At 42.7% G+C, this 27,744-nt stretch overlaps 1 protein-coding gene across 1 annotated transcript; it reads right to left on the bottom strand.

Annotated features, from left to right (window-relative positions):
- Nucleotides 1–1,359: 1,359 nt before the first annotated feature.
- OPRM1 (opioid receptor mu 1) lies at nt 1,360–26,397 on the bottom strand. Its single transcript, XM_055811134.1, has 4 exons — nt 25,903–26,397; nt 10,735–11,087; nt 9,282–9,802; nt 1,360–3,742 (listed from the first exon to the last, which is right to left on the bottom strand). Exons 1-4 carry the CDS (start codon nt 26,238–26,240, stop codon nt 3,704–3,706), a joined length of 1,251 nt encoding a protein of 416 aa, XP_055667109.1. The 5' UTR covers nt 26,241–26,397; the 3' UTR covers nt 1,360–3,703.
- Between the last annotated feature and the right edge of the window lie 1,347 nt (nt 26,398–27,744).

Here is a 27,744-nt window from a genome sequence, read left to right on the forward strand (position 1 = left end):
CAAACCGTAAGAATAAGTAGTAAGTGGAAGGGAGGTTTCCAGTGATGTCCCAGAAAGTTGCTGTCCCATTTTGTCATACATTTCATGTAAGAGTGGCATGCAGTGAAGTAACAATGTTTATCAAAACAGGCAGTTATTTAAAATAGTTGTAGCTAGGCCAGATGTGACAAAGAGTATTGGGTGGCTGGGGGATCAAATGATCGATGCCATGGAAAGCTGATATACACAAAATACTGTGCTTGTGGAGAAAAAAATCCCAACCACACATGTACACAGTGGGTAGTAAATTAGTTGCGACTGATCAGGCAAAAGACCTCCAGAGTCATTGCGGGTAATCCCCTGAAAACATCCATACAGTGCTCAAGAGTGTTCAAAATGCCAATGAGCATGCTACGGGAGAAACAACTGAGGAGTTTTACAATGAAATCTGTAAAATCATGACTGCCATGAAGAAGAGAATAAAAATAGTCACGATTATTCCTTACTGGATAGTCATATTCTTATCCTCTTGCTCAAATGTTGTACCGAATGGCCTTTATTCACTTCCCTGCCTGCCCTCCCCCCCCACCCCCCCACCCCCCCTCCAGGTATGAGAAACAGTTATGCCCAAATAAAATATCTGTCAGAAGTTTTAAAATCAACAAAACAAGAATATTTCAGCACAACTCAACCATGGGACTCCTTGCTAGTGGACACTTTAGGTAATGACCTCTATCAATTTACAGATTGAGGAATTTGTCCAATCACTCCATAAAAAAAAAATCAAGAAAGTCTTTTAAAAATTATGAGTACTTCTACAATAGAGAAAATGTGCCCAGGAACATTATCAGGACACTGAGACCTGCTGGGACAAAACAACTTGCATTTAAGATAGCAAATTCTTTTAACTTCCAAGACTGTATACGAGCATGCAGGTCAGCAGGGAGGCAGGCAGGCTCTGCCCTGCCTCTGGATTTCGCGGAAGAGGCAGGCTTGTTACAGTGCGTGGGCATGTACTGAGGCTGTGTAATTTAATAGGAAAGAGCCTGGGAAGCCTCTGTCTGCCAGAAGCTGGAGACGGAAAATTTCCCTCTGCTCACCCTGTCTTTCTGCTGCTGGAGACAGGCTCCCGCACTGGTTGGCTCCTGGAGCTGAGCCCTTACAGTGAGCGCTCAGTGCAGGAGGGACATTTGGATCAAAATGGAATTCTGCCCATATGCTTTTTTTTTTTTTTTTTTTTTTTTTTATATATATATAAAGAACTATTGGGATTTCTCCTTTTTGCATAAAAAATACAACATACTCTTTAAAGCAGTCAGGCAATTAATGAGAATCTTCAAGGTAGTTGTGTTTGTATCAATTGATTGCATAACATTTCTTAGAGCTAAGTTATTAATATATGGCATAACACATTAAACAACATGCATTTTACTACAGTATGTTGCAAATATACAAGAAACACAAACATTTTTATTAAAGTTTACAACGCAGATACAGAAGTTGTGTAACAATGTGCTACCAGAAAAGAAAGAACTACCAACAAACATTCAAGCCTTTTGGAAAAAAATGAGACATTTTACTTATTTTTGCTAATGTTCTGCTAATAAAATTTGCTTCCTCATATCCTTAGATCATCAAGGCTACAACACTTCTACTGCTAAAAATATTTAATCAGGTTGCCCAATTAATTATTGGACTGTAGAAACCAAAAATATCTTTAAACATGCTAGCCTGTCTGTTGGCAAGTCCTAGTATTTTGCCTGTGAGCAAAATTCCATACTAAGTACAGAAGAAATGATGGTTTCAATTAATTGTGTAAATTCTGTGAAAGCTGATGAACTTTTGACTAGTCATGAAACTATGATTTAAAGTTTAATTAAACATACAAGACTTTTCAAATAGTCATTCAATATATTTCAGTTTTGTAAGGTGGTTGTATGTGAGCATGGCAGACTACTCAGAACTCGTCAGATAGTAATGATGTTGTATGATATTAATCTGTTTGTATTTTTGATGTATTCTGTTTTTCTTGTTATTTAAATAACACTGCTGTGTAGCACAAAGCAATATATCAGATTCTTCCGAGTGCCTACCTTATACTATTTACAAATTGGATGCAAAACCTCTTAGCATGGTGATGACTCTGGTTTAAACTTTAATGACTATGAGAAGATCCTGTTACACTAGTACAAAATTAAGTACTAAACCCCTATGACTGCACAGTTGAACCTTCAACAGAAAAGGAAAAAAAAATGAAGGCACTTCTGCTATATCTAGTTTCATGTTCTGCTGATATATAGGGGTACATATTTAGCTGCAACAGTGATGAGACTCAAATATTACTTTAATTTGCAACTTGCAAGGCAACTTGAACATTTGGCCTTCAATCTTTATTATGCAGTCCATGGCAGAAACGAACAATTCCACATTGAAAGCATACTGTTACACAGATTTTAACAGTGAAAAAAAGAAATACATTTTGGCTGCAGAAATAAAAAGACAAAAACCCCTGTTCCATAAAGTTGTATTTTAGAATACACTTAAATTCATCAAAGTACGTTTTCCCTTGGTTAACTACTGATGATTTATTTACAAAGCAAGTAACAAACAATGGCTAGAAAATACCATTGTACCACAAATGATCTACATGGATATTTCTATTTTTCATACTAGAAAACAGTTAAGGTGGCATTTACTTCAGTACAATGTTTCTTTCATAAATCTTAATGTATTTTAGTAGTTAATACAAAATGGAGATGTAGACTGTATGACGTTTGTTAAAAAAGCAAACATTATGGATTTGGTTAAGAAAAGCTAAATGTCTAGCAAACGGTAACTTTCTATTAAAAAAAAGACAAGTCTAATTTATTAACTGATCCAAGCATTTCACATAGCTCTGGCAGGCTTATAGCTAGACTTCTGTTCACATAGGAATTTATGTTAATAGTCTTTGCTGTTTTGGGGACCATTTGACAACCAACAACATGGAATGCTTTCATTTACTCATCTTTTTTAGAAGAAGAGATAGCTCATTGTTTTGATTTAAAAGCCCGTTTTTTATACAAGAACCAGAAGCAGAAGATGAAGCTTGGAGTTTTTTGTTGAGTAAGCACTGAATATTTTCACTTCAAAATTATGGAACATGTAATCCTTGTAAGATAATCCCTCTTGAACTGCAAATGTGTTGTTCTAGATGGTCTTGTGAGACTTCAGCACACAAATAACCTGCACAGAAAACACCTCTAGAAAGAAATTTAAAGAGTAAATAGGTACCCAACAGTATTACAACTTCATTTCCTATTGTTTCCTATCATTGAAAGCTCACCTTTATTTTTCAAACTATAGCTGTCTAACCTTTGAATTTTTGTTTCCAACCTGTTTAACACCACTGTAACTTCTCAAGAACATGTCAGATTGCTACAGGTACAGTAGCTTTGTTTTAGACTACGGTATGTAATCCTGGTAAACATGACTCTCTCGAACACTGGAGCCTGGCAAGCCCCCGTATCTGTTGGCTCTGCTTGCTGTTAAGTTTCATGCTTCTGTTATGTGCAATGTAGCAGTGCTGCAGAAGCAATTTTGGGCAGACTGGAAAAAGCAGGCGCTTTCCTCTGTGGTATGTTTTTGAGGGAAAGTGTGTCCTACACGTTCCCATAGCATAGTGCCCAGACACACTGTGGCATGGTGTGCAAGTGCTTTGAGAGCTATGCGGCAGGAGACCCTGTCACGGCAGTGGAGTAGTTTCAGCTTCTTGAAGTTCCAACTGAAAGGAAAGAAATTGCAAATACAATGAACAATGACTTGATTTCTTCCCGCTCACAAGTTTGTGTGTGTGTGTTTGCATTGTGGTTTCTTGTTTGTGTGTGGGGGTTTTTTTTGTGTTTTTTTTTTTTTTTTTTTAAGAGGAATTTACTTCTCATTTGCAGCTACTGTCCTGCCTTGTAAAGCTGAACAGGAAGTCCGGAGGCAGGGCAAGGCTTTGCCTCTGCCACAAAGCAACAAAGGCGGAGGGAATGACCATAGAAAAGTTTCATGCCTGACCTTCAAAGACAAAGAATCATCAGCAGGCCTGAAATGTGAATTCAAATGACAGTATATTTCATACCAAAAGAATTGTTCTCTTTATGACTTTCATGACTACGGAAGGATTTTGCTCCCCCCCGTATTCTTTCTGCAGCAGCTGCAGGGTAGTTTCTATTGTAGATAATACATGCTGCACCCACATCAGCACGGCGGCTAACTTTTGTATTTGCAGTTAAAAGTCTGCATTTAACAAAACAAAACATTAAATGAAAGTTTAAATTTTGTGTGAGATGGACTTTGTACCAGCAAACAAACCCAACCACCTGCCAGCCCTGTGTGCCCACGGCATCCCTGTGAAGTCCTGTTTGCATACAGGCACGCCAGCACTACAGATGTTTTCATCGAGCAAATCTGCTCACTGCACAGCACGCCCTGAAAGTCTGCAACCCTTTTCACTACCCAGCACATACTGTCCTGCAGCCCTAGAACCTGTTGAAAACAGAGCGGGGGACACTGCACATAAAGGGTTTTCGAAAAGCAGAGTCACAGACGAAGCCTGACTGAGACAAAAGAGGGAACGTGCTCCTGTAAAAGTAATGGGACATGAGTGAGCATTTTGGGGCAGGGAGAAGGAAAGTGCGTTTTCTAACTTGAAACACTAACTTTCCAAGCACATTCAGCAAAGTGGAGGCTGTTAGGACTTCTGAGTCAGAGAGAAATTTCTTCAAGGCCACAAGATAACTCAAATGCTTGTTCAAGGAAACATGCTATATATAGGGATTTTCTTTATTCTGTAGCAGGATTATTTCTCCTCATTTCGCTTTGGCCAGAAACTCACCTCATCCTAAATGTGAATGTCTCTGTCTTTTGGAGAAGTCTAGATCCAGAAATTAATTTGGAAGTATATATTCATTTATCTTTATGGATTAGATAAAATAGAAACATTTCTTTTGTATATTTTTAACAGTGATATTTTTCTAATTTATTAAGGAAAAAATAGAAATGTTTTGTCCTGTTTATTTTAATTCCCAGCTTAAGGAATGCCACAAACATAGGGCACCTTAAATGCCATCTAATTAGTTCTGGGCCTCATAGCACAGTTAATTCTTTTTTCCTTTCATGAAACAGTCTGACAAACACATTCTGTTTCCTCTGCTACCTAGAAGATTCACAAAGAGCCCATGTCAGTGTCAATCAGCAACAAAAGAAAGCTCAGTTTTAAGGATCTATTGAATTTAAACAAGCTTTTCACAGATGTCATTATTTCACTAGAAATGGGCTTTATATGAAATCAATACTTTATAACTATTGAAATACAGTATTATTTACAGAGAAGATATGTCCTTTTCCTAGAAGTACACAGAAAGGCCATTCTCTGTTAATTCAGGTAGATGTGCATTGGCCCAGCTTGTGTCACGTTTCTGCATGGGACTCACCAGCATTCCCCTTATTTGTTTGCAATCTGTCACACAGTACTGGGAAACTGAAAATGTAAGAATGTACTTTCTCCATTTATTTAACCAAAGTAAAACCGGCTTTCATTTTTTCCTTCTTTCAACTTAAAAGTTCTTCTTTAACCCAATATCTTTTCTATTTCTACATGTGGCTGCCAATCCAAGCAATAAGGACAAAGCTTTCAGGACTGAGCACAAATACTTCTGAGCACAAATGAGCTTCTGGTTAGTGCATGTCTGAGGCCTCATGTTCAGCATATGAGGAGGATTTGCAGCTTCCATTAGGGCATTTAGACACTTCAGTGGTTAAGGAGAAAACATTAGAAGCTAAAAATACAAAAAATAGTTACATAGGATGACTAAATAGTCCTGAAAATGTGCCCATACATAATTTGCTTACTTGCTTGGGTACATTCAGTTGAAGCTGCTATAAAAACTTAAATGAGTCACAAAGAAACCAATTCACTGAAACAAATCAAATTTGTCAGATTTCTATAATTATTATCAATCAATTTTTCTAAGTATGTATGATTTTTTTTGCTATTAACAGGTAGATATTAATAAAAATTAAAAGTATTTGGAAAATATCATTTTCAGGAAAAAAAGAATTATCAATTACTTTTAGATTTTAAAAATATTCAATGTTTTTAATCTTGGATAAATTAATTCAGAGAGTCTCTGCGTTTGAAGTAAAAGCTATTTCAAAATATTTGTCAAGGTCTTTGTTATGAATCAGGTTAATGTCAATGACATCAAAAAACCTCAGCCATTTGCAAAAGCTAGTATTTGGTCCTTTATTACCATTCTCTACCAATATTGGGCCATACAGAGAAAAGTTCAAAATAAGCAGTTTTGCTGTGAGCAAATTTTCCCAGGATTCCATCCCTCCTACTCTCATTTTAACTCTTCATGCAAATGCACTTACAAGAAGATTGCATATGCCTCCCTAAAAACTAAAGTGAGCCAAGCCTTTTAGCTCACTTTGGAACAAATGTCACCTACGCATTTTACCGCCATAGTTAAGTGTAACACAGCATACATGCCCCACAGACAGGCAACACCTCAGTCTTACAACTTGTTCAGTTTTTGCATGCCTGATTAGCCACAGTCTTTTCTCTCAGAACTATGTTGCTCCACTGAGCACCTACAATTTTTATAAACGCTCACACCGTCAGTGCTACGGATCGGATGCTACTCTGTGCATTTGAAAGAAGCTGCATTTCTGCAGGAATTTTGAACTTGTTCTGCTCTTTCATGTTTTGTAAATGCTGATAAAACCATAATCAATCTCTTCATCTAGATCTTTCTGGTAATTGCAAAGAGCCATAGAGTAGGCTAAAGGCCAGTATCTTAACTCACTCACAATAATGTGAATATTTATGATGTGTCCTGGTGCTGCTTTTGTACTGATAGAAAACACATTTGTTCCTTCCACCAGCAAACGCTTATTTTTAAGTGCTTTAAGACTGAGAGGCCTTAAGCTGTTAAACGATTGAGTGCTTTCAGTTCTCATTAACTTTAGCAGAAGCAAAGAATTCTCACTTGGTAAAAAGCAACTTGTAGAATTTCTGTTTCTTCAAAACCGATGTGAAGTGTGTTGAGTACTATACAGCCTTGCAATTAGAATTCATACCAAATGCTCATCAAGGTCTTGTCTCTACAAAAGCAAGCTTGTCAGTATACTTGGGTCAATACAGATACACTAGATAGACTTTCTTTTACAGAAAGCACTTACCTGTGAAAATAATGCCCCGTCACCAAAATTTACAAAAGCTCACTGTTTGAGCAAATAGTGGTTTACTTGGGTTTTTTTTTTTAATTTTATTTTTGTCTTTATATTTTCTTTTCTGAGAGCAAGAGCTGCATTCATGCTAGGGCTTTCTCTGTTTAAAAAATAATAATAATAATAATAATAATAAAATATTAGATGTTAGAGAGAATTTGCGCCCTGCATGAGGAGACAAGGAAGCAGCAGCAGAGCGACTGGCATGAAGAGTATGTTGGTATGAGATGGTAAAAAGACCTTGTTGCAGCTTGATAGTTTGTTTGTGCTGTGTGACACCTCGCTGGCTCTCTCCCTTGTTGGTATAGGTTGAAAGATCTTTGTGGGAAGGATCATCTATTCTGTGTTTGCTCAGTGCCCAGGGAAACAGACTTTATTTCACTCAGCCTGTGGGCAGTACCATGCTAACCTTTGCTTAAGGGTATAAGTTTAGAAAGCTACAGCTCTTCTAAAAATAATGTAAAGATACATAACTAAATGTAGAAAATGTGTGCCCACACACTGCACTGTAAAAAGCTGGAATTGTACTAGCTACAGATACAATCCTGTTGCCAGACACATGCACAAAATTGACTCCACTGAGGGCTGCAAATGCATTATTAACAGCTGAATCTGTCTAATAATTTTTCACTACACCTAGTAAATACTACACATATATACAAACATACATATACACATGTGCCTATGCCAAGTTTGGAAGTTCTGCTCCATCACCAAAGTGTGCATGAGACTGAGTAGGTGCTAACTGATTTCATGGGCCACAGACTGTCATGTATGAATCAGATGCTGGTGAACACCACCACCAACTGCAGATACTTAATAAAGCTTCTGTCTTTGGCTGTTCTCCCTTTAGCCTGCTCCTTCCTCTTTTCTGGTGCAATTAGTATTCTGTCTGTTGGGAGATGGTAATGGCCTGATTTGGGCTTTCTGGCCGCAGTTGAGTGCCAGGTATGCAACTGTTTCACATGAAGCCATTGACTTCTGCACCTTGAGGAGGCAGCTAGCTGGTGGCTGAAGTGGCAGCAGTGAGACACTGGTGCAGGAGTAACCTAAGTATATTGCTGAAAGGGGATATGGCAAGGAACGAACCAGGCTTGTGCCTTTTGTTCTTCTTTTTAATGAATTACAGAGACAACTCAAGCTTTTTCTAGTGCTTGTGATGTGCTTGAGTTACTTTCATGAGTATGTTAAGGTTTGCTTTCATGTTTTACCTGATGCTCACTGAGGGATGGGAATTGGAAATTCTCAGGACTAATCACTGGAACATGGATGTTGAACATGTAACAAAAGACCTTCTTTACAGAAGCTAAGCAACAGTAGCCTGAATAATAATAATAAAAATCTATCTCTCTTTGTATGTGCTGTGCCATAAACTCCCTGCTTCTCGAAGGCTTTTTCTACATGGAAAAAGTATATTCTCAGTATATCTTAAACAGCAAAATGGCACAATCCTCCTTAAGATGTGTGTATATATTTTTATATCTCAAAACCCACCTTAGCCAATGCAGATAAAAATCTGATACAAGCCTTTGTCTACTTCTTGCATGTCTTCCAGGACAAAGAAGGCCAGGTAGGCCTTCTTTGTACATCAATCAAAAGTGTACAAGCATAGTTTCTTCTCCTTTTTATTCACTGTTACAATGGGAGAAGAAAGATCTATATTCTGTCCCACTCCTGCCTCCACCAGTGGACAAGGAGTGTGAATAGAGAAATCTGTGATTAATTTCCAACCAGTTCTAAAGCAGTCGCCTGTTGTAAACATCCTTCAAATGAAACACTGTTTTTGTGTGCTTTGTGTATGCATGCATGCTGGACCCCATCATGCAAGGTACCTTTGAAAGCCCTCAGCTTCTGAGCATCAACCATAGAACAATGAGCACCGTGCAGGACTGGGGTTGCTGTGTCTGCATACACCATATAACCCTGAAGGTATTTAAAACTTCATGTAGCTACAAATCGGTATAAACTGTAACTTCAGAATACATGTCATCTCTGAGCAGGAGGCCTGGATCCAGAGATGACGTCTCCACTGCTAGTCATACCTGATGGTTAGTCCTGTCCACAGTGTTGGCAGTGGAAGCATGGTCACGAGTGTTTTGTCGGACTCGGGTGGAGTTTTGCTGCTCAATGGTTGAGGAAATGGGGATGCAGAACTCTCTGAAACACCTTTTAAAATTCTCATCTAGAAATGCATAAAGAACTGGATTAAGGCAGCTATTTGTATACCCTAGAGCAATACAGAAGTGCCAGGAGACAGTCTGGAAAGTAGTTTCTGGGATGTTGACCAGGGCTTTAACGATGACATAAATGTGGATGGGAGTCCAGCAGACAATAAACACTGCCACCACTACAAGAACCATCCTTGTGATTCTCCGTAGGTTCCTGTCCTTCTCTTTGGAGCCAGATAACATGCGAACACTCTTCAGGCGTAAAATCATCAGCCCGTAGCACACAGTAATGATCAGGACTGGCATGATGAAGGCAAAGATGAACACACAGATCTTCAGGAGGTTCTCCCAGTACCATGCAGGGTGGGAGAATGTAAGTGTGCAGTCAATAGAGCCTGCAGAAAAAGGAAAACAGAAGAGAAAAACAAGTGGGTCAGTTTTTCACTTGTTTTTCTTTAAACATTTTTTGTTAAATATGGTAGGAAAATATATGAAAATTTACTAAGTAAACAGGTAAAATGAAGCAATCTGTGACCTGTCATCAGCAGAAATATTGACAGGACACAGTGCTGCAAAACACGTATGACGTGTGAATTAGAAAAAAAAAAGGGTACTGTGTTCTCTTTTGCATTTTATTACTTGGAATTGTATGTACATTGGACAAGAAAAAGAGTTGAATTGTCACATATGCTTAAACTTTGACTCATTTTCACTTTCAGTATAAAACCAGGTGGAAAGAAAGATGGTCTTACTACCATATCTGCTGAGAGTTTGACCATTTCGGGGCAATGGGGAAGAAAATGACATGACCCTTGGTAACTGTGACCAATAGAGGGTTTGGATTTATGTTGAGATGCTGCCACTTCCTGGGAAGTCTTTGAGCACCAGTGATCCAGAACATGCTCTCTGCTCTGTATCGTGTCCTGCCAGACTGTGTGCAACATGTCTATGACTGCCAGCCTCAGCGGGAATATCCTGGGTAAAGCACAGGCTTCTGTGCTATAGGACAATTCATAACCGCCCCACAGCAGAAGGCAGGCAGGTACAGATGCTTTTCCAAATACTACAGTAACTGTGCTGGGGAGCCAGACTCCCACAGATGCACCAAAAGAGCTGGAGCTGCCTGTTATAAAAGACAGATCATGTGCAGTGCTGTGTCCAGTCCACTACAGCCAGATACAAAATTGTTGAAGGGGTCCATTTGCACTGACACCTGCTTTATACAGCTTGGAGATCAGAAGTTAACTCCACACACCTACAATAAAGTGAAACAATGCAAGAGTTTATACATTGAAATACTCCATTTAGGAATCAAAACCAGACTTACCATGCCTGTATTTAGTAGTTGCCATGAACATAACTGGCAGGCCAATGGCAGAAGAAAGAATCCAGTTGCAGACATTGACAATTTTGGCATTTCTGGGGGTACGGAAATCAAGGGCCTTAACTGGGTGGCAAACAGCTACGTAGCGATCCACACTCATGGTGCAAAGTGTAAAGATACTGGTGAACATATTATAGTAGTCAATGGATATAACAATCTTACAAAGGATGGTCCCAAATGGCCATGTTCCCATCAAGTAATTCACACTCTGGAATGGCAGAGTACTTGTTGCTAGGGCATCTGCCAATGCAAGATTGAAAATGTAGATATTGGTGGCAGTCTTCATTTTCGTGTACCTAGACAAAAAAATCAGCAAAGAATGTAAATGACCACAACTGACAATGTTCAACAAAAATGAGTCCAGTGCACCACCTATAAGAAACTTCTGTGAAATGATGGGCTAGATATTGTCAAAGGTCATCTTTTCTGCTTTTAACCAAATGACCTTGCTATGGCTTATCTACAAGAACATTTGCAGTTCAGTGAAGCATTAGCTAAAGGGTGTAAGGAAGAAAAAGAAAGATTAATATAACTTGTGCAGAGAGAAAGGATACACATAGGAGAAACAATATTATAGATGCTAAAGAATTGAGAAGCTGAAAAAATTGTATTTGTACGTATCAGACACTGTATTAAATGGATAGATTTTCTGGATCTGCTGATGTCATGTCAAGCATCAGAACTGTGGTCTGTAGAAACATAGAGCTCATTCGTAGGTTGTAGAGCAGTAATGACATAATTCCTTAGGGAAAAAGTACCTAAAAGATTAGTATAATTATCAAATCTACTGTGCCTAAAAATCGAGGCTTTTAGACTCTCATTTGTTTATAATTATAGAATTCTAAAATAATTTATAATGATAGCTACTACATTGCTTTATCAATCTCAATGTCCAATATAAGTTGGACAGATGTTCTTTCAATTAAATGAGAAGACAGATGCTATTAACCATATGCATTGAATATACCGATAGCACCACCACCCTGAGTGGATGCTGCAGTCCTGCAGCTTGAGGTAGGAATGCTCAATGTGCCCCCCAGTGCCTATTTCAGCAGAAGGGTCTTGAACCTCCATTGTACCTCCTTCTTCCTAAGTCTGTGCTGCTAACAACCCAAAAAACACTTCCTGAATTTTGAATATGCCACACTTCAATCCCAGCTGAGCATGGGGAGCTTCTTATGTTCTAATTTGTATTTGCATTGCTAAAGGCAGAATCCAAATTCCTCCTTAGTTTCATCAAATTTCTGAAGAGCCCTTCACTCTTGGAGGTCCGTTGTGTCAGCTGAGCAGCACTTGAGATCCACTTGTTATGAGGATGCTATACTTTGGCAGTGGTACAATGAATGTTTCGCTCTAAGTAATGATCCTGGCCATGCTGCCCTGCTGTCCTGACTGCTGCCAAGGCTGCTGGGCACTGGGGCTGCCTGGCTTTCGGAGGGGCAGATGGCTTGCTCTTTTGATAATACCTCCTTCTGTTTCTGCAGAGTAACAAGTACAGGATTTGATCAAACAATTTACAATTTATAGAGTGATTTGCAAGAGGAATAGGCCATTTGAAAAGATTTTTCAGACAATCTGCTGGGGAAGACAAAGTATAAAACACAGTATTTCATGGGTTTTTTTCTCTCTGACTTCGATCTTTTCAGAACATGAGTCAGCTGCAACTCCCGCCCCCCCCCCCCCCAATGACAGGGCTCTGTAGGGAACACACATTTGGAACTTTTTTGGTAGGGCCTGGAGAAATGCAGACTTCTTACTGGATGCATCTAGATAGCTTTTATGATGAACATCCTAAGAAGCTTGTACTGGCTTTGTTTTCTCATTTTCTAGCACTGTGAATGAGGACCCACTAACAACCCTAATTTCAATTCAGGGTGAGGTTTTTTTTTAATGTTTTCAAGTAGATCCAAGCTCTTTCTTGACTGTTGTCTTGAGAAAGTATGATCTCAAGTATTAAATAAAACCTATATTCTGAAAGTACCCTAGAAACTTTTTTTACAGGAGCACTCCATTTATCCGACAAGTTTCTAATGCTAACTTAGGAAGAGGTGAATGCTGCAGGCATCCATACCTCTCTCTGCTGGGAATTATTTAGAAAAAATGTAGAGGATTGCATTGTGGGAGAGGTACACAATAAGCTGCAGCTCTAAAAACAGTTTGCAGGGAGGAGAAAATATTTTCTGGGCAATTTGCTGGAGAATCTTGCAGGGGAGAAAGAAAATAGCAACATTTTAAAATTACTTCACTATTACCAGCATGAAAATGTTGTACTAAGCCCTCTTTTTGCCATGTCCCCTGCTGCTTATCAAAAATAAATGTCTTCTCTGCAGGTCTGACAACAGATCCAGGACTAGCTCAAGTTGTGTCCAGAGCGCTAACCTGGAGGTTGGATTGCATTGCGAGCAGACATACCCAGCTTGCTCCAGTCTGATCTGCTCAGGCAGCAACTGCAGTGGAGGGGCAGTGGCTCTCAATTCTGCACAGATGAATAAAGGCAGTGAGGATCCTGCACCCTCACCCAGGCTGCTGACCTCTACTCAGCCCTGAGATGACTGCCCTGTTTTTATGGCTGCACAAGGAAGCAGGCTTAGGTGTGCTGCTCAGGGCTGCTGCCATCACACGTGGTTGTGCCACAGTTCTGTCTGGAGAGCCCATCATCAGGTGATAATGATAACATGTTTCTTTTAATATTGGTAATTAAATCCATTCCTGTGATTTAAAGGGAATGCTTGATACAGCAAAAAAACCTCTACATCAACCACTACATGAGTGACTCTCAGGTTAGCATGACAGAGGACGGGCAGGAAAAAGCTCTGAATAAGTGGAATGAAGTTTGTTCACTGGGACTGGCATGGGCCTTATCCCACTGAAATGCTACATATTTTTCAGTGTTGCTGTCTTGTTTCATTGCCAGTTTAAGCTTAAAAGTTCTTGGACATATTTTAACGGGCTCTATAGGTTATTAATGAAGTATTTTGCTTGATGTACTCTGTAATCTTTGTATTTCTAACCACGTTGTTATTACAAAGAAAGGAAGCAGAGCTTTTATGGTGATAGAAAGCATTTACCTCCACAATTACCTAATAAACAAAAGCCTATTGAAATTCACAGCATTCTTTTCAGTGACATCTATGGGATTTTGGTGTTTCTCTGTACTGAATATTTCAAGATTTTATGAAGGGCATATTTCTGAAAGGTACATTTTGTTAAACACGTATTTTCCCAAATAAAAGTAGATTATCAGTGTTCCAAGGATTTTTTTTTTTGGTACAAACAAATAAATACTGAAGCAATAGTTTAAAAGTAATTTTAACAGCATGAAAAATAGCAGTCTCTCAAAATGGAGCTCTTCAAAGCCTTGATCTTAGCTGTTATTATACCCTTTGCTAAGGTATCAGTCTACCTATTTGAACAAGTAGCACAAACATTTCCATCATCCAGACATAGACGTATATGTGATGAGATTGCTACACTTCAGAGGGACTGGATCTTATATGTAATCAAAGTCACAGTGTATCTGTATGACTTATACCAAAAGTATTGTGTTTATAAATGTAATCTTTTAACAGATACAGTTTTCACACCTTCATTCAATGCCACTAGAGAATCTCAAAATGAACAGATGTTTAAAGAATCTTAAATGCAACTCATGAAAATCTGAATGGTAGTATTTACATTTCATTGAAATTTCAGCATCTAAAACACTAAGTATATTAAATTTTACATGAAAATGAGCAAAGTTGCAAGTGAAAACAGAAGTTGGCTTTGGTCATCATTACTTTTTGTTTTACAACCCTGCAATGAAAGACTAATAGAGCAACATGATGATTCAATTTTTTTGGTGAATATTTAGCTCAATACTGCTTTTGATATATAGAGTAATTAATTATTCTCATAATACTGACGCCCACGAGCATGCCCTTTGTAACTCCTCAGCACATGTTCTGTATCATAAAATATCTGTGTTTATGAAGCATTTTTTTGTTGGTTGTCATAGAAGATAGAACAGATTTACAACAGTAAGAATATACTTTATGTCTAATTCTGTAGGGAAAACTCAGCCTTGCCTTTATCTTCAACCTAGCAAAGCTTTAAAGTATACTTGAAGTTTGAAGATCTGAGCCATAGAGGTTCACTCAACTGGGATTTGGTTGGATATGAAAAAGCAATAGAGAAAAGCATGAGAATCCTACTCAGATAGTCACTAAGTTCCTAGCATTCAAGGATAAATAAACCAGTCCTGAAACGACCTCTTCAACTAGCAGCCCATGGGCCACTTGTAGTTTGCAAACAAAATAAAGGGTTCACCAAACTAACCTAGAGAGACCGCCAGCTCCATTGCACAAAGGGTAACAGCATCTTGAGCAGGAGCCACGAGCACCTTCCCTTCCACCTCACAGTCATGTGACAAGAGATGTAAGCACATTTGTGCCTCTGTCTCTTTCTGCAAGATGTGCCATAGCTTGCTTTCTGGCCAGCCCACTCCAATGGTTTAGTCTCCACCTTAACACCTCCAAAAATGTTTTGAGGAGTCTTTTCTTTTAAGCCTCTGTGGCTCAAAAGTAAAGAATGCATAATATTAAGACTATGTATTTTCTTAAAAAAATAATGAAATTTTTAGTTTTCATCATGTTTTATCTAAGCCTAATAGACACAGCTGGTATACTGACACATGAACCTTTCCCTTCCACTTGTTGGACAAGCTGTTTACATCCCTGTGGACTGCTGAAATATACCATCCTCCAGACACTTCAGCCCTTCTGTACCTGACCAATTTTTTAGCACCCTTGTACCACTAGGCTGGTGCAAAGAAGCCAGAGAGGGGTTCCATGTTTAGCTCAATGAAGATAGTAATACATAGCATTAAAAAGTAATTTGAAAACTGCTCCTATCTGAATAACAACAATGAAGAGAAAAGCAGAAACAAGTTTTTAGTTAGGAAGTGGGCTGACCGATTATAGATTGGTAATAACTACTTTCAGCAACACAAAGGCATGCAAGTGTTTGTCCACAGAACGCTAAGTTGGAGACAAAGAGTGCTTCAACTGAACTGTGTTTAAGATCAACACAAAATGTATGAAAAACTGGCTTAATTGCAGGAGATTCATTGCAGAAAGCAGTCATTCATGAAAATGGTTTGGCTGTTGAAAGAAACAACAGCTAGCAATTAGGTCTTGCAAACAGACAACCTGATAACTCTTGATTCTGGAGAGGATTAGGTTACTGTTTCAAATTCATGTTCTTCTTGCATACATGACTGGTTAAATAATGAAAAATCATTATGTGCATACATTAGATTAGTTGAAGTCTCCTTGGGTGGGAAGATCAAAATATGTGAAGTATGCCTAGTTGAAGCAATTTAAATGAACACTTATTTCCATGGCTGTTCTGGTACATCTTGTATATGCAACTCAAAAACAATATGAAAGAGGGATTTTTGTGTGCTTTCTTGAGGTATGAGGTACTTTCAATCTTCATCAAGCCCTTAAAGCTTTGACAAAGGTCATGTCATATTCAGGACGGTCAGGAAAACCCCTCAAAAATGTCTCCTGTCCGCCAATCCAATTAGCATGTCTGACACTGAAGTGAAGTCTCTCAGCTAGGCCATATTCTAGAAAGTACCTTTGAGCTAAAGGGTCTGAATGATAGGCTTTATTGATGGCCATACTATCTTATTGTCATTTTTCTTTCTTTGCTTGTTAGTGGGTCTCTGTAGAGTGAAAGACTCGTACTGTATCTCAGCCACAGTCGTGTGTGTGCTGTGGCAGACTGTTACCTATTAAAGTTTTGAAGTCATATATATTCTGGATGAGCCTAACCTACCTGTCTGGAAACGTATGATTTAATCAGCTTCAAGATTTAATCTTTGATTTTTCTATTTATGGGTACTTCAGAATGCTCTTAAGCCACTAAATTCAAGCTCTAGGTACAAGCACCATAAATTTGTGTACAATCCTTACACGTTATTAGGGGGTCAGGCCACCCAGACTGGAGGTACCACACTGTGGTTAGCAATCTACTCATCTTTTTGATTAATTTTCCTCTGAAGAGATCCTATACAAGGATATAACTTAAAAATAATAAGCCCTCAGGGGAAATAAACTAAAAACAAATGGACACCACCCACCCACCCCTGCAGCAGGTACATTATAGCAGAAAATGTTCAGCCTTAGTTACAGTGAAATTGTGCAATTTGCAGCACATTCACTTACTTGCTGCGCTGATCCTGAGTTTGGGGTAAAGAGCTGAACTGGGGGAAGGGAGGAAGGCTTCACTGCCTTTAAGAAAGACAGGCAGTGTTTGTTTTCTCCTGTTAAAACCCTGCATCCTGGCTCCCTGCACGGTGCTACCTGGTCACTGCTGTGACCTGTGATAGTGGCTTAATTAGAGAGATGAAAAAACATACAAATATCAAGCATCACTTCAGGTGTCAAGGCATGACATAATAAGGGAGCGCAGTAGATGTAAATTTACAAGGCCTAGTGATTTGTCATAGTTGGTCAGGAACACAGCAAGGCCCTCACATACACGGTGCTGGAGCTGCCCTCCTTCCTCACACACCGGCGAGGGGATGCCCGTTTTCTGAAGGAGTCTGAATATATGTGCTGAATTTGGATCTGAACATAGGCCACATCACTGCTGGACTGTAGCTGCTTCAGCTGATGCCTCTTTTCTCCCTAATACTTTGTTTTCCCACTGCCAGGTTCCCTTTTCACCTTATTCTTCTCCATAGCACACATGAAATTAAGCCCAAATTTCACCAAAGCTTACTTCCCTCGGGTTACCTTGCTAGCATCTTTGACTTCCCAGCTTTTCCTTTCCTTGCAAGGGGTCAGGATCAAGGCATGTGCAGATCTATCAGTATTTGCTTACAGGATCCCAGCAGGAGAAGTCAGCAGGGCACACTGGCTCAGGGCACACCGGCCAGGAAGCACTGGCTCAGGGCCCTTTCTCAGGTACTCAGAACCAATTAGCGACTTCACTCCAGCCTCACCATTGAGAGCGGGAGAGCTAAATGAAAGCCTTTTAGGCAGAGTCAACCTTCTTCAGACTGTGGTACCAGTCTGTTTGGGAATGATGTGGCACCAAGAGAGTTGGGAGGGCATCCGACTCATCCTGTTTTCAATTAGTTACAGCCCCGTGTTGGGCTTTGGGCTAAAATTCACTTGTTGCTTTATGGCTCTTCCAGCTTTGTTGCTACTGGAAGGCATCATCTAAAGGTCCCCTTCCTGATATTTAGTTTGAATCAGTGAGTTTAGTCCCTCCCCAGAGGAAACAAAACAAGCTTCTTTCTTTGGGAAAATTCGCTATTTCGGGGAGGAAGGCTGGTCCCTTCCCTTGATGTCTGACTAAGAAGATTAACGAGCAAGGAGATTACTTCGGACAGAATACACAAACTCCACAGTAGTTGCAGCAGCTAACTATTTTATTATTTCTCACTTATTATTTTAATGCCTTTTTTAATTATATGTACATGCAAAATATCCTGGCCAAAATCCATACAAAATAAAGCTGATGTCACACATTCTTTCTTTTTTCCAAAAAGGGGAGAGGAACCAGACAAGAACAGCTGTTTATAGGTTATTCATATCAATTTGCCACACAAACATTTAAGATGTTGTAATACCTTAACTCCTATTATCCTCATTTCTTTTTCTTTCCCCAGACACCATAAAAAGCTACTTTACGATAAAAAGAAAATGACGAATATATATGCCTCAATGCCCAGTCACCTGCTGGTACACTTCCCTCCCTTCCAGCCTAGTTAAATGGGGGAAAAATTATCTGCCAATTATTCAAGGGCTTAATCTGGCCTTTTTGTTAAACCAATTTTAGCTGAGTCTCTGTTTGCCTAGTGCTGAGGCATATATATGGGTCTCCAGTAAAGGCTGCTGCTTTCACAGTTATTGTGTAACACCTCTCTCTGAAATAAATCAAGGCTGCTAAAAATCCTACCTCCAATATATTGTCATTATCCAGCAGTGGGTGCTTATTGCTGAGGTTTTTGCTTTGCTAGGAAGACACGGAAAGGAAAACCGTCAGTGTCTTCAACTTCACTTTCTCCCCTCTGCCTTCAGGGAAGCGTATCAGAGAGTAAAGCCACTGACTACACCTATGATAACTGCAGTGACATTCTTCTAGGGAGGACAAGTTAGCAGCTATTTCCTGTGGTTTCCAGGTTCTGGTTCCCTCCTCCTGATTTATAGGTTGTTCACCTCAGGTGAGGACTGTGCATGAAAGACCCCCTGCTCAGCAGGGAAGCTGGCAGGGAAGCCTTTGAAGACAGTTTTACCACTAGTAGATGTGAGATCCTCAAAGGTGTGATGGGGAACAGCAGTGATAAAATCCCCCCAGGTCAGAGGGTGTCAGGGAGGCAGCACGAGGCTCGAGGCAAGGCCACAGACTGTACACATCAAAGTAACACTAAGTATACAAGGTATGATGGTCTCTCATACAAGAGGTTGGGATCTTCTAGTGAAGCGGTCGAGTGTGATCTGGAAAGGAGTGACAGAGGTGAGACAAAGGGACTGGAGAGAGAATAAATGTGGAGGAAGACTTGCCTGTGATGGGGGGGGGGGGGGGGGAAGCAGGTGATGGTGGAGGCAGGTGTGCCAGAAAGGTGTACAAGTATGTGTTTGGAGAAGACTGGACCTAAAGTACCAGGAATCATGGATTTAGTCTCCACATGACAAGAATGAGATTGTGTCTGAAACTGAGGCTTTGAGGGAGGTACTGAGACTATCATCTTATGAGAAGGATTTGGGTAACTGGTTTCTTGGATGATTTTTCTAGAGAGGCAGCACATCCCAGGGCTGAAGGTTAGCACTGTGCAAGGGGAAAACAAGGCAAAGATACCCTAAATGCTGCTCCCTGCCCCCTCCCTTAAGAAAGAGACTTCTCTCAGCTGGAACTGCTCCATACAACACAATGAGGAGGAGAAGCTCTGTTTTACACAAACATTTGCGTTTTGAAGTTTTTTTCCTGCTCTGAGATACAAGATCTTATAGCTGCTAATTGAACACTTCTCAGTAAGAAGTTGGGAAAAAAATGCTATTTCATGTATTTCACAGTTATTTGATTAGCTCTGGTCTGTCATCACTACTTTCATTCATCATGTAAATTCAAAGGGAAATATAAATAAAATGTGGACGTGTTTAGCATTAAATAGATGAATGAGAATGCTACTTGACACAGCTAGGCTAAGCTGTGGAACTCCTTGCTAGTGAACACCATTAAAAGCCAACTTCCAAAAGGGGCAGGGGCTTTGAAAATTAATGATCTTGAAAGATAAGATCCCCACTTATAATATCATAAACCCAAACTTCATAGTATAAACCCAAGAAGGCACAGATGGTTATAAAAAGAACTTTGTTTCAGATCAGGCTAACCACAGAAATTCAGAAAACAGCTGCTTTCAGGTTTTTAAAAAATAGCTATAGTGAGTGGATTTGTATTTGGAAAAGAATCATAAAGGATTAAAAAGCTGTTTTCACTTGGAATCATAATGAAAAGAAATAATTGTTTAAAAATGTCCATTAATCAGGATCTCTACAGCATCCATCTTAGAACACCTAATCTTAAAAATAACCAACTCTAGAATCTTTAATAATGTTTCAGAATTCTGAAATTATACTTTAGAGAATTTGTTTCAAAGTAGCTTTGTTTAGAAGTGGTAATATTTGTGCCCTTTTGTTTTGAACCTTATATTTGACTCTGATGTTTTGGGGACTGCTGCATGTTTGAAATGTCCACAAAAAGCTACTGAATAAATGCTGATGGAAACTGCAGGTCAGAAAGTCTCTCTGCAGTGTAACAGACTGTTAGAAGGATTCTCACACAGTGATGCCCCTGTTTCTTCCACTCTTCAACTAAACACCAGCTGCTGGCTATGGTGGGAAAGAGGTTAGTAAACCAGACTATGATTCTGAGATGTTTGGGCGTACATTATGTCATGTTTGAGATTTTTGTAAACATATCACCTTTTGATCTAGAAAAATTATAAAAGCTTACCAACAGTGAAGCAAAAGCTACGCCTCATGATGTGAAAACATGAAATAAAGCAGTACTTCAGCACTGTTAGCCAATTAGCTCATTAGTCATTAGCTTGCTAATAACAACACAATATAAACAATATATGCTTACAACATTTTCTAATTTTACTGAAGCCATGAGAAGTTGATACATTATGACTTATTTTTACAACAAAATAAAAAAAAAAACAAAACAAGAAGTGTCTAACACTTTTTTTTTCAATGGGAGCCATTACCAAAATGATATTCCAGGAAAAGCGCAGTGGGATCAAACAGCTTTTTCAAGAGAAACTGAGTTAGAGGGGATGCCTTTTGCCCAGGAGTGCCCAGTAGTAGCTTCTGGCAGAGCATGGGATCTCAGGCACAGGGGCTGGAGGAGAGTGGGGCTGCAGAGCTCTCGCTCATCCCGCAGTGCCTTCTGCTCCCTCAGGGAGATGGGGGTTATGCCCAGGCTGCAGGCTAATGTGTTTTCAGCCAAATTTTGACCATGTCCATATCAACATAATTTTTCCAAAAAAGAGACTACAAAGGTATACGTGCTGTTTTATCTCTCTGCTTCCCTTCATCCCAGGGGAGGAGGGAGGGGAGCTGCTTGCTGATCAAAAACTGACCCGCTAGCAGAGGTTGGCAAACGTCTATTAAAAACACTGTGCAAACAAGAACACCTGCCTTTCTGTAACGCGGGACGCTGAGGGTCACCCCCTCATTATGCTGCTCGTCTCATTCAGCTTCTGTGCTGTTCCTGCCCCATCTGACTCCTTCAGTTCTGTCCCAAGATCTCTGACTTGTGCTGGTGAGCAGTATCAATTCATAATTGACGTGACTCATTAAGGCTGTTGTGGCTTTAGTTAATTTATTAAAAAATAGCTCTTAGCAATGGGGTGGAACCTTTTCTTTGTAGATAGCGCAACAGGCAGGACACACATTCACACATACAATGCCATCCAAATGCAGAGTTCATGTGGCTGTGGACAGGAAAGAAAAGAATGAATTTTACGCATTTTCTTTGTTTCCAAGTTCCCTGATCTCTGCTGCTACAAGAGATACTGTAGGCCTTCTCCCACAGTGCATCCATAACTCCATGTCACCTTACAAGGAAGAACTCCTGTATTTTAGAAAAACCTGCTTCGCTTCAGCCACTTTCAAGCTTGTGATAACTTTCATTTTATTTCTCTAAATAGACTCTCTCCGCTTCATATGTTATAACTTATTCCCAGATCCCTCACTTTTCCCTTTCTGTGCACATGTATCAGAATATTTATTCCTCTGGTGATACCAATTCTTTCTACAATTGAAATTTCACCCCAAATACTGTTCTACTTAGTAAAACAATTTTCCTGTAGTGTGAGTGAGCCGAGCTGCAGTAACCAAAACTTTCAGTCCTGCATATTATTTCTGGATTAGATGATGTTTCATCTAAGGGTACAGCTTTTTTTTTTTTCTTCCAAAACACTATTAAGAGGCTGTTTTGAGAGACATAGAAAGAAATCTCTTTGTTTCGGAGAGGACTTCTATCCTTGTTTTATTTTTTATTTTTTTTTAAAGTAGAGTAATAATTTATGCTGATGAAACAAGACATTTCCTTCCTCCTGATAAGGATAACAGAGAAGCTGAGGCCCCTTTGTTTATGGTACATGACAAAAATTAATAGCAAAGCAATTAAGGACTCACTCTTGACTCGAGTGACTTTAGCGGCTGTTGGTGGAATTACAGTCCCCTCAGGGCTCTTGGCACCATGGAGGACTGGGACCTCTGAGAGCTATTCCTTTCTTCCAGACCGGCAACGCCAAAGATTTTCAACTATGATCTATTACAGCTTTCTAGCATATTGCCTTAATCACAGGGCATATTCTTCTTCCTACTCTAATGTGTGACTAATATCCCACTGACTTGACGAGAAAGCTGGAAAAGCCTATAGATTACTGTGTAAATTAATTCAATACCACATGGTACTAATTGTACACTGTCTTCTTGTACCCTGCAGCAGCTAGAAGGAGCATTTGCTGTTGACACAGCCATAACAACACTGTGTTCATATTAGCAATTTACACTTATACAAAGCACATGAGGAAAATAGATAATACAAATTATGTACAGATTTTTCAGATTACAGGAAATTCACGGCTGGCAGTAAAACCTGACTATTACTGCTGTCACTCAGAAGGCATTTTTTTGTACTTGACAAAGGAAAGAGCTCAGTGTTTAACATGGGTTCAGCCTCACACACTACAGATATAACGCATAAATATTAATTCAAGGATGAAAGTATTCAGCTGAACAGGAAACATTTGGGAGAATGAGGAAGGTGGATGAGAATGTGTTAATTACAAAGTAACATGTATAAATTGGAAATCCATGGACCTGCTTTGCATGAAGACCCTGATTTTTGTATGGATAATGACAATACATTTCTAACTCCTGGTTGGACATGTCTGTTTCTGACCCTGTTCACCCCAGCTGGGATAACAGGGTGGCATTGTGGACTGATAGTGACAATCCCACTTGCATGGCTCTGGCTTTAAACCCACAGGTCTGCTTCATGTGGAAAAGTTGTAAAAATAATAATGTTTATAAGAATATATAATTATTATTAAAGAAAATACTTCTAAAGAAGCCAAGCATGAGATAATAGCATGCAGCACACTGATCACTGGCCTGGACTCTGAAAGGTGAGTAGGGGACAACGTTTCAAAGATCTAAGTACCTATCTCCCAACTTCCAGTATTTTCAAGGCAAACTAGGTACCAATATCACTTTATCATCTTATTTCTAGTAGTCTCAATTATTCTCAAAATTAATACCAACGTCAATGTTTTGTTCTTCCTGAACAGGCATTGCGTGAAAGGCAGATAATAAAGGGGAGCTTTATATGATGCCAGATTCAATCCAGTGAAAGACTTGCCTCCTATTTGTAGCTGGATCCAAGGATACATGAATGTGAGCACGTATGCTCACCATTTCACCTATGTGCTTATTATATGACTGGGAATACTGTCATGTTAGTATAGCTCGCAACAGGAAATAAATCAAAAAGTTCCCTCCTGCTGTCCAGAGAAACACAGAATCTACAGAGAAGCATAGAAAGGAAATGCATTTTTTTGTTGCTTAAACCACAGATCCTATTCAACCATTAACATGTACTCTTTTTCATCCCAAACTGGTAAACAGCTCCATGACAGTAATTGGGAAGGAACTCTTGTCATACCAAAAGCTGTTCTTGCACAGGAGACCTGGGTTTGGTCCTGCCTTTGCCAAATTCCTGGATGGTTTTGGAGAAGCCACGTAATTTCCTTGTACTTTCCTTTGTAAAATGGAAATATATTTTTGCTTTGTCCTATTGCTTTTTTGGTTTTAAGTTGTAAACTCAGGGAAAGATGCTCTCTTTAGATAGTCATCTAAATGCAAGTGCCTCATTCAATTTGGCTTTGTGGTGCAAGTGTAATTCAATTAATTAATGTAAGAAATATGAGCCTAGTATGGGTTATGCCTGGTATAAATATATAATTCCAGGGACACCCTATGACATATTTCTCTGCTGACAGCTAGCCTGGCTCTGTTAGACTGTACATCTGCTTTTTCTCCCAGAGGAACGCTGAGGTGACTGCAGTCATGCCTCTGTTCAGAAGCCTTTCTGCTTCTGCATCTGAAGATGCAGCGGCATCTTTGCACAGGTAGCATGAATCTTGGACTGACCAAAACCACAGAGGGTAAGAGCCTCTCCCCAGCTCTTTGCACGTAAATCGCAGCCTCTAAAGTATAAACGCACGAGGTTTCTGAACTGGTACAATCTGAACCACTGAGGCGTATTACTTGTGCTCCCATGAGGTCTATCGGCCGCACAGGCTTTGCAGGGACGTCCCCGCCACACGCCGAAGGCCTCGCCCGCCGCCGCGCCGCAGCAGCCCGGCCCCGCTGCCCTCACCCCGCCGCCGGCGCCGCACCCGCCGCCAAGCCACCCCGCGCCGGCCGCCGGCCTCTGCTCCTGCCTGCCAGCTCCCCGCGGCCACGGCACCCGTGCCCGACGGCTGCTTCTCGGGCTCCTCGGGAAACAGTGTTCCGAGGGAGAAGGGGCGCTGGAAGCGCTGGGGCTGCCGCGGCTGCGGGGGGAGCGCGCCCCAGGGGCGCCCCTGCGGCTGCGCCCGGGGGGCTCGGCGGCTGCTTGGCTCGGAAACGACGGGCAGCTACGAGGGGCGCGGAGCGCGGTCAGCCCCGTCCCGCCGCCCCCGGGAGGTGGCAGTGTTCCCCCACGGAAACCGCCCGCCCCGCCGCTGCCGGCCCGCCCGGCCGCGCCCGCCGCTGCCGCCCGGTCCCCCGCGTGAGAAGCGGGCTGGGAGCGCTCGGTGACAGCCCGCGCGGGCCGGCGGGCGAGGAAGGTGCGAAGTGCTGCAGCACGGCCGGGAAACCGGCATTACGGAGAGCGGCCGCGATCCTGGCGGGTTTATACACGTGTATACGCACTAATGTATATACACATATAAATGTATACGACTATAAACGTCTATATCAAGACTTGAGTTAGAGGATCCACAAACCCGGGCAGAGAGAAGCGTTTAGCAGCGATGCCGTTCACGTTTCGCTTGTGCGTTTGGGAGCGGTGAGGGGAAAGACGCGAGGATGTGTGCCGGCGTCCGTGTGCGACCCCGCGCCCGCACACGCTCACAGGCAGCGGCTAAGGTCCCTTTAAATCCTCCCTCCGCAGCGGACAGCTGCGGGATTCGGGCCTCGCTGGCCACAGCAGCCCGCAGAGGAGCTGCAGCCCGGAGGCTCTGTAGAGCATCCCCGGACCCGCAGCGGTCTCTGGCGGACCGCCCAGCCCGGCCGCTCCTCACGGCCCCACCGCAAGTTTCTCTTCCCCCGACCACCCGCTCCGACGCTTTCTCATAGCCCCCCTGCCCGGCCCCGCGGGGCAGGAGCCCCTCCGCACCCCCCAGCGCGGCCCTCTGCGCGCTGCCTGCCGGAGCGGCGCCGCAGCGTCCGCCATCGGGACGCCGGCCCGCAGCCCGGCTCCCCGCGGCGGGGCGTCCGCCCCGACGGCTGCGGCCGTGGGCTGCGGGGCAGGGCGGGGCGGGGCGGCACTCACCTGACTATGACATACATGACCAAGAAGTTGCCGAAGAGCCCCACGACGCAGACGACGGAGTAGAGGGCCATGATGGCGATGGCCGTCACCACGGAGGGGCCGCCGCCCGCGGGCGCGCAAGGCCCGCCGCCGCCCGCGCTGCCGTTGGCGCCGCCGCAGGGCTCGGAGCGGTTCCAGCCCGCCGCCGCCGAGCCGTTGCCCCAGGCGCCCGGCGGCGCGACCGCGCAGGGTGGCGCGGCGGGGCGGCAGGCAGCGGAGGCGTTGGCGGCGAAGGGGAGCTCCAGGGCGCCGGCGAGGAGCGGCGCGGAGCCGTTGCCCAGCAGGTAGGCGACAGCCATGGCGCGCAGCGGCGTCAGCGCGGCCGCCGGCTCTCCGCGCCCGAGGGCAGGCCGGCGCGGTGCTGGCGCGCTGCGCTGCTGTGGCGGGGCGCGCCGTCGGGGCGGGCGGGCGCCACCGCCTCCCCGGCACCGCGCACCGCCGCTGGGTGCGGGCACATGTGTGCGGCGGGCGGGGCGGGCAGGGGAGGAGGGGCCTGTGGAGGCAGGGGCGGCGGGGGGGCGGCGGGGAGGCGGGGCTCGCCCCTTCGCTCCATCGCGGGCCGGCGGGGCACGGGCAGCCCCCGCCCCTCGCGGCCAGCGGAGCCCCCGCCGGGGCGCACCGGGTACGCAGCCGGGCACGCCCGCCCCGTCGCGCCGCCGGCCGGCCGCGGGGAGCGGGGCCGCGGCAGCGGGTTTCCCCTGCCCTGCGGGCGGCACTCGGAAGCAGAGCGCTTCAGGCAGGCCCGTCCCGCCCGCCGCAGGCACCGGCGGCGAACAGCAGGCAGAAAACACCGGGCGAGGCTTTCTTCGCGGGCTAAGGGCCGGGGCAGGGGCGAGATCCCTGCGCGACCGATTAACGTAGCGAGTCAGGGATCTTAACAAAACAGTGTCCTCTCTGATTACAGAGATAGCTGAGCCTTGTCATAAAATGTGGTGAACCGTACGGCTCCACGCGGGGAGGGGTGACTGTGAACAGAATTGTGCTTTGGGAATGACTGGAGCTCAGGGATCCTCAGGATTTTCTCAGGACTTGCTGTCCCGGAGCTCCAGAGATGCGCTCCCCTAGACATTGGTGTGATTGTTATCGGCTGCGATAACACAGATAAGGTGTCAAACCCGTTCTCCGAACTGTACATGCATTGTACCGGGTGCTTGGCTTGCACGTCGCTTTTGTGCATCAGCAGGCTTCTGTGATCGGTTTGTTCCAGATGAGCACAGAGGTGCATCTCCAGGACTGCCTGCTGGATGGCGGATCATTAATTACTAGGGCTTAGGTCTTTTGCTGTCTCATCAGTGAAATCAGAGGGGATCCCTGGTAAGGCAGAAAAAATACTTCTAGTGAGCAGGAAGGTGATAGAGTGGCAGTGATTGCTCCTGCTGCCTCATCATGGACCCACGCTTGGTGTATCTGCTCACCACGTGCAGAGCGCCTCCCACTACTTCGAGAGTGGTAATGGCAGAAGTGGAGAAGGAGCAAGTTGCGCCCTGGCAGAAAGACACAACCCCCCAGGCATTTTAGTCTGAGGAGTCCCTGTATTTCTGTGCCACAAGCAATGGGAACCAGTGCCAGTCAGGGCAGGTAACAGCAGTAGAATCAGACCACACACTCTTCCGAAGTACCTCTGATCATTAGCAGTGAGGAAGGAGAGGGAATGGGAAAGGAGTGTCACTGGACTTTGAGAGGGATGTAGATTTGGGTAATTGGTATTTCTTTTTTTCAAATTATGTACTGTCAAGTCTTACCAGTCATATAGCCAAATGGAAGAAGATCAAGTAAGCTGTTAATGGGCACTTTTGGTGGATA

Source organism: Falco peregrinus, chromosome 7 (genome assembly GCF_023634155.1).
Source record: "Falco peregrinus isolate bFalPer1 chromosome 7, bFalPer1.pri, whole genome shotgun sequence".
NCBI lineage: Eukaryota > Metazoa > Chordata > Aves > Falconiformes > Falconidae > Falco > Falco peregrinus.

What these genes read in the sequence shown, in the direction of transcription:
- OPRM1 (XM_055811134.1), bottom strand. Translation starts at nt 26,240, where the DNA reads ATGGCTGTCGCCTACCTGCTGGGCAACGGCTCCGCGCCGCTCCTCGCC. An exon ending in GTCATGTATGTCATAGTCAG is followed by an intron (nt 11,088 to 25,902) that starts GTGAGTGCCGCC and finishes TTTTTTGTCTAG; the next exon opens with GTACACGAAAATGAAGACTG. An exon ending in TGGACAGGACTAACCATCAG is followed by an intron (nt 3,743 to 9,281) that starts GTATGACTAGCA and finishes CTTTCCTTTCAG; the next exon opens with TTGGAACTTCAAGAAGCTGA.